The sequence below is a fragment of the Meles meles genome, chromosome 16 (genome assembly GCF_922984935.1).
Source record: "Meles meles chromosome 16, mMelMel3.1 paternal haplotype, whole genome shotgun sequence".
Taxonomy (NCBI): Eukaryota; Metazoa; Chordata; class Mammalia; order Carnivora; family Mustelidae; genus Meles; species Meles meles.
Genome location: NC_060081.1, coordinates 81,392,901 through 81,401,792, shown reverse-complemented (window position 1 = coordinate 81,401,792; position 8,892 = coordinate 81,392,901). Strand labels below are relative to the sequence as shown.

The 8,892-nt window shown below is 66.4% G+C and overlaps 1 protein-coding gene across 2 annotated transcripts; it reads left to right on the top strand.

Annotated features, from left to right (window-relative positions):
- The first annotated feature begins 726 nt into the window (after positions 1 to 726).
- Positions 727 to 5,649, top strand: HRH3 (histamine receptor H3). 2 transcript variants are annotated; one of them, XM_045981148.1, is made up of 4 exons: positions 727 to 1,283; positions 2,324 to 2,490; positions 3,579 to 4,495; positions 5,147 to 5,649. In XM_045981148.1, the coding sequence occupies exons 1-4, from the start codon at positions 1,034 to 1,036 to the stop codon at positions 5,172 to 5,174; spliced, it is 1,362 nt and encodes a 453-aa protein (XP_045837104.1). In that variant the 5' UTR covers positions 727 to 1,033; the 3' UTR covers positions 5,175 to 5,649. The 2 variants fall into 2 exon arrangements, with proteins under 2 accessions (XP_045837104.1, XP_045837102.1); XM_045981146.1 differs by having other exon boundaries at positions 729 to 1,283; positions 3,579 to 5,649.
- The last annotated feature ends 3,243 nt before the right edge of the window (positions 5,650 to 8,892 follow it).

Below are 8,892 nucleotides of genomic sequence, written 5' to 3'. Positions count from 1 at the left end.
CTGAACCTCCGGCCTCTCCCCCCCTCAACCTGGGTCCGCCTGAGCCCCAAGTGGGTGTGCTCCCTTCCCGGTCGGGTCCACTGGCTCCAGATCTTCCCTTATGTAACTCCACAACTGTCTGCTCCTTGCAGGTCGCCCTAGACCCTGCGTCGGGCCCTGCCCGTGGGGAGACTGAGACCCCGAGTCCCACGCATATGGGGGCTGGAGCAGACCCCTGGCCAGGGCTCCCGCTCTCAGAGACCCCTCCCATCCTTTCTCTTGGACGTTCCTTCCCCTGAAACCCGCTTGCCTGAAGCATGACAGGAGGAGGGGTCTCCCGGGACAAGTACCCCCGAGCGCAGGTGCAGGCGTACCCCCCTCATTCCAGGTCCCCACAGTCCCCCGGACCCCGACGAGGGCCGGCCAGGGTCAGCGGGGCTGAGGGCACGGGGCAGGCTCTAGCGGCGCAGGTACCGGCTCCTGGGTGCGCGGGCCGGGCTGGCAGCAGGCGCGCCCCCCGCCCCGGCGCCCGCCCGCTCGGGCCGGGCTCTCCGCCAGCCGCCGTGCGCTCCCGGCTGGGGCTCCAGCGGCCCGGCGGGCACGCGGCGCTGTCCGTGGTGCTGCCGGCGCCGGGCGGGGCGGGGGCGGGGCGGGGGCGGGGCGCGGGCGGCAGCCAATGGCGGGGGCGCTGCGCGGGGCGCGGGGGGCGGCGGGCTGGGCGCGGGGCGCACTCGGCTGCGCGCAGCACTCGGGGCGCACCGGCGCTCTGGCGGCGGCTCGGGCTCCCGCTCCGCTCCAGGTCCGCTCGGGCTGTAGCGGTGGTGCCGCTGGCCCCGTTCGGCCCGGATTCCGGCCCGGGCCCCCTCGGCGCCGCCCGCCCCGGCCCCGTCCCGGGCCTCCGCGCCCGCGGACCATGCGCCGGGCACCCCCCGGCGAAGCCGGCCGGGCCGAGAGCCCGCAAACACCAGGCTCCGGGGCCGGGGCCCCTCCCGGCCGCGCGGCCGGCGATCCGCGCCCTGCCCCGCGCCCCGGCGCCGCCTGAGCCGGCGGGGCCATGGAGCGCACGCCGTCCGACGGGCCGCTGAACGCGTCGGGGGCGCTGGCGGGCGAGGCGGCGGCTGCAGGCGGGGCGCGCGGCTTCTCCGCCGCCTGGACCGCGGTGCTGGCCGCGCTCATGGCGCTGCTTATCGTGGCCACGGTGCTCGGCAACGCGCTGGTCATGCTCGCCTTCGTGGCCGACTCGAGCCTCCGCACCCAGAACAACTTCTTTCTGCTCAACCTCGCCATCTCCGACTTCCTCGTGGGTAAAGCCCCCAGCCCCCGCCCGAGCCCAGGAGTGCCCAGCCCGGCCCGGCCAGCAGGGATCGGAGCGTGGACTAGGGTGCCTTTTTTGCTCGGGCACACACCCCGCCGGGGAGCCCTGCTTGGGGAGGGGGCGTCCGGGACCCGTGGGGCGGTGGGCGCGGACGAAGTTCCTTGCCTCCCCCACCAAGGGGCGGGGAGGGAGGCGGGCGGGATGTTCCTCGGGAAGGGGTCCCGGCGCGCCGGCGCTTGGCAAGGCGCTAGGCGCAGCAGCCCCGGGTGCAGCGCCGGCTCCTGCGCTGTAGCCAAACAAAGGCTGCTGGCGGACTCAGGACGTGCGGAGGGCGCTGGGAGAGGTTTGGGGGAGGGGACAGAGAAGGGAGTTTTTAGAGCAGTGTTGGGGGAGGGGGCCGTGGGGGAAGCGGGGTGGGGGTGGGGGAGATGCTCGGAGGAGCGCGCTCTCACGTGTCCGCGCGCTGCTGCCGGCTTGGGGGCGGGGCGCGCGGAGGGGGCCGGAGCGCCAGACACCTGTTGGGGCTGCTAGGTGCGTCTGCCAGACATTGGTGGCAGTGGGAGCGGCTGGCGCGGCGGCAGCCAAATGCCCTTTGAGCCAGGAGAACGGCTCTCTCGTTCTCTGAGCTGATGAGGAAGGGCTGGGGTCTGGAAGGCGGCGGGAAAGGGAGGAAATTCTCCCCCTCCCTCTGGGGCTTGGGAAGACTGGTCAGAAGTCCGGAAGTCCTAAACCAAGGCTCAGGGTCTCATGGTGCCCAGAGGTCCCCACCCCGGGATCTCCCCTCCTGACTGACCCCAAGTCCAAGGGACGCCAGTGGGGCTGGAGACTTGGCAAGAGTTGAAGGCCAGGGGCAGGGTAGATAGAAGTTGTGCCTGAGAGACAGGGTGGAGGGGAGGGCAAGGTAACGCTTACTGGTCCCAGGAAAGTGGCCGCCGTGCACCCCCAAGTACTGCCTGTCTCTCCACTGTGGTGGGGCTCACGCCAGACATCTGTCCAGCGGTCGCCCACCCTGGCCCTCTTCTCCCACAGGGGCCTTCTGCATCCCACTCTATGTGCCCTACGTGCTGACTGGCCGCTGGCCCTTTAGCCGGGGTCTCTGCAAACTGTGGCTGGTGGTGGACTATCTGCTCTGCACGTCCTCTGTCTTCAACATCGTGCTCATCAGCTATGACCGCTTCCTGTCGGTCACCCGCGCGGTGAGTCTGGGATGCGCTGCCTGTGTTCGGTCCCGGGAGGAGGGGTGGGCCAGAGGGGGCCACGGCAGAGCGGGGCCATTCCAGGTGGTGGGCAGTACCAGGTGAGCCCGGCCCCCGCTGGCCTCACAGCTGACATACGGGGTACTCAGGAGCCAGTTGCTGCCGGTAGGATGGGCCCTGGGCCAGGCAGGAGGCACTATCTGGACCTGGCGTCAGGGGCTCCTGAAGGAAGAGGGACAATTCAGCCTCTACCCTGGAGCAGGCCCAGCATTCTGAGAGCTGAGGGAGGTTCTGGGCCAGAGGCTCTTGGTGGTACCCTCCCCCCATTCACACACACACACACACGTGTGTGTGTGTGTGTGCATGGGTGTGCACGAGCATACCCCAGGAAGCCAGGCATCAGCTTCTGTCTCCACCAGCTTCCCTTGGTGTGAGTGGCCACCCTCAGGGACGCTGGACTGCCTGGCCTTCCTGCGTCACTACCCTGTGGGCACAGAGGAAGCCGCTGGAGCACGGGTCTCTCCTTTGCCCTCTCATCTCCTCCTTGGTGGTTGTACCAGTCACTCTGAGCGCCCTCTGCTGGGGGCCTCATGTGTCCTCATCTAGAGAGGCCATGAGACAGAGGGCACAGCATGGGTTTGGGGTCAAGGCCCAGCTCTGTCCCCTTGAGCCAATCCAACTGTGGCCTCCGCCTCCCTCCCCAAGCCACTAGGAGAGCGAGGACAGTAACGGAGATGCCAAGACATCCAAAAGGTGCTGAGCACCGAGCCTGGTGCCCAGTGCGTGCTCAGTGGACAGGGCACAATGGCAAGATAGCCTCAGGACCCTCACTGCCGGGGGGCAGGGGCATGGCAGGCAGGGGGCCTGGCCCAGGGGGAGCGCTCGTGGTTGGTCTGAGGGAGGCTCTCTGACGGTAGCGGGGCGGGCCAGGGCATCCGCCAGCCTGGGATCCATGCGGGGAGGGGAGGGAGGCCACGCACAGAGGCCCAGAGGCTGCTGGCGGGCGGTGGCGGGATGCTCCCAGCACCACAGTGGCTGCCCCCCGGGCCCGGCGCCCTCCCCTCCTGACCCAGTGTCTCCCACGGCAGGTGTCCTACCGGGCCCAGCAGGGCGACACGCGGCGGGCGGTGCAGAAGATGGTGCTGGTGTGGGTCCTGGCCTTCCTGCTGTACGGGCCTGCCATCCTGAGCTGGGAGTACCTGTCGGGGGGCAGCTCCATCCCGGAGGGCCACTGCTATGCCGAGTTCTTCTATAACTGGTACTTCCTCATCACGGCCTCCACACTCGAGTTCTTCACGCCCTTCCTCAGCGTCACCTTCTTCAACCTGAGCATCTACCTGAACATCCAGAGGCGCACCCGCGTCCGGCTGGATGGGGTGCGGGACCCCGAGCCCGCCCCTGATGCCCAGTCCTCGCCCCCAGCGGCTGCGCCCGGCTGCTGGGGCTGCTGGCACAAGGGGCGAGGGGAGGCCATGCCGCTGCACAGGTACGGGGTCGGGGTGGGCGAGGCAGCCCCTGGCACTGAGGCCGGGGAGGCGGCCCTCGGGGGCGGCAGCGGTGGGGGCGCCGCGGCCTCGCCCACCTCCAGCTCCGGCAGCTCCTCCCGGGGCACGGAGCGGCCGCGCTCGCTGAAGCGGGGCTCCAAGCCCTCGGCGTCCTCCGCGTCCCTGGAGAAGCGCATGAAGATGGTGTCCCAGAGCATCACCCAGCGCTTCCGGCTGTCGCGGGACAAGAAGGTGGCCAAGTCGCTGGCCGTCATCGTGAGCATCTTCGGGCTCTGCTGGGCCCCGTACACACTCCTGATGATTATCCGGGCCGCCTGCCACGGCCACTGCGTCCCTGACTACTGGTATGAGACATCCTTCTGGCTGCTGTGGGCCAACTCAGCCGTCAACCCTGTCCTCTACCCGCTGTGCCACTACAGTTTCCGACGAGCCTTCACCAAGCTGCTCTGCCCCCAGAAGCTCAAGGTCCAGCCTCACAGCTCCCTGGAGCGCTGCTGGAAGTGAGCGGCCTTCCTGGGCACCTGGGAGGCCGGGACAGGGCCCTCCCACTGCCACTCCCCCTCGAGGCTCTGCTTCCTCCCCCCACGCCCCCCTTGGCAGCCGGCCCCGCCATCTCCCACCTGGCTGCCCTGGCTGTCCCCCAGGTGGGAGCTACACCTTGTCTTCGACCCACCTGAAATGCCACGGCAGCCTCAGACCACCTACCCACGGCGGGGCGGCTCAGTGCGCTGGCCAGAGAGGCCCTCGCTGTCTGAAGCAGAATGTGGACGCCTGCCCTGCCCCCCAGACCCTGGCTCCACCCCAGGAGGGGCCGTCCCAGCCCTGCTGCCCACCCTCCACAGATGGTCTGATGGCCAGTGGCGCCCACCCTTTGCACAATTACTGCTTGGTGTTCTTCCCAAAGCAAGTGATTGGTGTGTGCTCCGTGCCCCGTGACGCTGCAGTCCGCCCCGCACGTGCACACACCTGCACACACACACACACCCATCAACAAGCCTGGGCCATCGGCTCTGCTGCTGTCTGTCCCCTGCTTAAGCCCAGGCGCCAGCTCCATCATTCCTCTTCCTTCCAACTCCCTCTGCCCCCAAAGTGTCAAGTGCCCCCCAGGAACCTCGCGGCCGTTCTCCGCTCTTCCATTCTGGGTGTTTCAGGAAAACGAAGAAGAAAACACGTCCGTGAACCCCATGTTCCTTGGCTGTTTAATCAAGAGAGACAAAATTGCTGCGGCGCTCAGGGCTGGATTGGCAGGTGTGGGCTCCCACGCCCTCCTTCCTCGTGCTGCTGCTTCCGGCTGAGCTGCGCCAGCTGCTTCTGCCCACCCCGCCCCCGGGCTCGGGGTGCTGGGCCCTGCCTGGCAGCTCTGAGAGCGGCCGGAGCGCTGGACGTGTGCGTGTCCAGAAGGCTGCCCCTCCCGCTCCATCTGCTCAACCAGCTGCCTGGGGCTGGCGGGCTGGGAGGGGACTGGCCATGCCCCGAGGGTCCCGAGGCTTGCAGGGGCAGCCTGGAGAGACCAGAGTCCCGGGGCATGCCCAGGGGAGGGGCCATTCGCCATGTCCCGTGCACCCGTCGGCGCTCTGCATGCCCCGCTCCCTGCGTGTCCATGCGCTATCTTGCAGACTCTGAGGTCCACAGTAAAGCGTATTTTTTTATTGGTGCTGATTCTGGAGGCCTTCTTGGTGGGGGGGGGTTGGGCTGAGCTCCTGTACCTCAGTCGGGACCCCAGGGAGATACGAGGCCGCTCGGCAGGGCATGAGGAGCAGGTGGGCAGCAAAGGCTGGCTTGGCCTGTCACATGAGGTTTGATGCTGATCAGGGACACGTGCCCCAGCAGGGCCCCGACCTACGCGCACCTGTTCAGGAAGATGGCGTGGTGCTAGGAGGGGCTCACCGCAGCCTTGAGACTATGACCCTCGCCCCCCACCCCCAGCCCGGCGCAGCCTGCCCACCACCAGGACCAGGGCTTTCATCTGTCTTGGCTGTGATCTACCTGGGGGGCTTCCAGGACGCGTGAGGACTAGAGCCGAGCTCGAGGGGTGGAGAGGAAGGGACGGGCCCCAGGAGGGGAGGCACCTGGGATAGAGGACCTGTCCTCGGCAAAGGCCTGGAGGTGGGACTGAGGGCAACAGATGGGGACAGAGAAGAGACGATGCTGCCAGTGAGCATGGGTCCGACGAAGGATGGGTCCCTGCAGCTTCCAACCAGGGCAGACGCTGGTCCCGCCCCAGGTGTTCAGCGTCCACTTGGAGAGGGGACAAGACCAGCACAACTTAAGAGAGATTCTAACGTGGGTGGGTAAGAAGCCACCTCCTCCAGGAAGCCTTTCTTCCTTTCCAGCCACGAGAGCCCTTCCTTCCTGACTTCACGTTCTCGCCCCACCACGAAGGCCCTGCTTCCGCAGGACTTCGGACAGAGCCTGTGTCTGATGCTCTCCGACAGCCGGGGGCCACTCTCCACCCTCCAGATGCGGGTCAGCAAACTCCGCTTCTCGCCGCTGCAGAGCGGAGCTGTTCCCAGCAACATTCGAAAGCCTTCTCCACCCCACAGCTGTACCTGCACCTTCATTTCCCCAAAGCCCCAGAAACTTTCCTCCGGAACCCTAACGTGGCATTACTTCCCCTGCCCCCTCGCTCTTTCCACCGCAAGGGACCCCTCTGGCCGAGGCAGGTTGCTCTTCTCTCTTGTCCCCCTCCTTAGTGGCCAGAGGGAGGGGTGAGCCTGGAGGCTCCCCTCTGGGGGCTGGGCACCATCGTGGGCAGAGGTCGGAGCGGGGGCAGCAGGAGAAGTGGTGGCAGAGACCGTGGGCGCCACCGCCTGCAGGGCCCAGAGCTCAGCACGCCCCGCGGCTCTGCCAGCGGCTGCCCTGCTGGCCCTGCAGGACCTGGCCTGGCCTCCTGGCGGGTGTCCGTCCCCGCGGCCCAGAGCTGTCTGCGGAAGGACAAAGGAGCAGTTCTCTGCGGCGGTGGGCGCCTCCGTGCCAATGGCACAGCCAGAGCCTGGGCTGCCCCTCCGCCCAGCCCTGCTAAATGGCTACAAATTGGAGGATAAAAGCTCAGGCTTTCAAGCAATTTTGTCTTCAATCTCTGGAAACTGCCGCTCCCCAGCTCCTGCACGAGGATGGAGGAGGAGAGAAGAAAGACACTGAGTCTATTGGGCCCGAGTCCTGCAGCAAACAAACATGCCCAGGGGGCCTTTCTCCTCGGATTGGATGTGCTGCGGGGAGAGACAGAGCCAGCGGGCCCAGGGCAAAAGCGGCAGCTTCTGTGGGGGCCGCCCACGCCAGCAGCTGTCGTTTATTGAGCACCTACTGTGTGCCAGGCACTGGGAGGCCGGACCACAACCGGCTGATGAGTGGGGCCATTCCCACGGGGATATCAGAGGGGCGGGGGGGTGAGGAGGGGTGGCCTGGCTCATTAGGAAGGTGCGGGGGCCTCTGTGGGGAGGTGACATTTCACTCATTCATCTCGCAAATATTCGTGGACCCCAGCGGTGGGGCGCTCCACGAGGCAGCGGGGACCAAGCCTGGGGCCCCAAGGAAGAGCTCGCAGGAGAAGCAGCGCCCTGGTCTGGGCATATGCTGGGCGAGGGTCCCCCCAGGCTGGGATGAAGACTCCACGTTTTCAGGGTGCCATGCTGGCACACCCCATCTTTCTACAAATGTTTCCTTTGGGGGGCCAGGGCCATGACAAGGGGGTGGCTGGGGCCTCTTGGGCAGGCCTCCGGGGCCCGGCCACGCGGGGCAGCCCCGGGGTTGTCTGTCCTCCTCCACCCCCATCCCAGGCTCGTGGCCAGGCTCGTGGGTGCAAAGAACCTTTCCACCAGCGCTTGCTGCAGCACCCTCTGTCCTCACAGGCAGCCCACGAGGGGCACTTACATTCCCCACTCAGCAGATGCTGGAGCTGGGGCTCCAGAGGCTGGGAGGCTCACCCGCAACCCAGCAGGCAGTAGGGGCCAGGACTCCATCCCTCCAGTCCACTGGGTTCCCCCTGGGCAGCACGGGGACAGTGCTACCTAGAAGGGGTCCTGGGACATCAGCTCACACATACAAATCATCAGCTATCTGTTCTCTGCTGGGCACGCACGAGGAGCTGGGAAAGTCACCCCTACCGAGCCAGCAATTAGGGGAGAGAAGGGAGAGGAGGCAAGGTGGGCTGTGGAATCAGAAGTCCCAATGCCCAGTTGCCCAGGTCAGGCAGAAAGTGTGTTTGGAGGGAAACTGAAACCTGGAGAAGGGAACTGCCCCAGCCTGCCCAGCGGGTCTGTGTGGAGGCTGGGACTGAGGCCAGGTATCCCATGGGAACACCTAGCCCTCTCTCCTTCCTGCCCCAGGCGTGGCTGGCCTGGTAGCCTCCAAGGCTGTCCCCTCTCAGGCTGTCCCCTGGAACTGGGCCCTTTGAGATGCCCCCTTCCGTCAGGTGGCACGGGGGCAGGCCCTTGGTGAGGCCAAGGCAGAGGGAAGCCTCATCGAAAGCTGGGAAGAGGGGCGCCTGGGTGGCTCAGTGGGTTAAAGCCCTTGTCTTCAGCTCAGGTCATGATCCCAGGGTCCTGGGATCGAGCCCCACATCAGGCTCTCTGCTCAGCGAGCAGCCTGCTTTCCTCTCTCTCTGCCTGCCTCTCTGCCTACTTGTGATCTCTCTCTGTCGAATAAACATTAAAAAAAAAAAAAAAAAAAAAAAGAAAGCTGGGAAGAAGCTGCTTCCTGGGACCCTTGTCTGAGCGCCTGGATCCAACCGTGCGTAAAGCCCAAACCTGGACCTGTTTCTTTCTTTTTTTTTTTTAAGATTTTATTTATTCATCTGACAGACAGAGATCACAGGTAGGCAGAGAGGCAGACAGAGAGAGGGGAAGGGAAACAGGCTCCCTGCCGAGCAGAGAGCCCGATGCGGGGCTCGATCCCAGGA

Coding starts and splice junctions, on each gene's coding strand:
- HRH3 (XM_045981148.1), top strand. CDS start 1,034: ATGGAGCGCACGCCGTCCGACGGGCCGCTGAACGCGTCGGGGGCGCTG. Junction 1,284..2,323: donor CATCTCCGACTTCCTCGTGG/GTAAAGCCCCCA, acceptor CTTCTCCCACAG/GGGCCTTCTGCATCCCACTC. Junction 2,491..3,578: donor TCCTGTCGGTCACCCGCGCG/GTGAGTCTGGGA, acceptor CTCCCACGGCAG/GTGTCCTACCGGGCCCAGCA.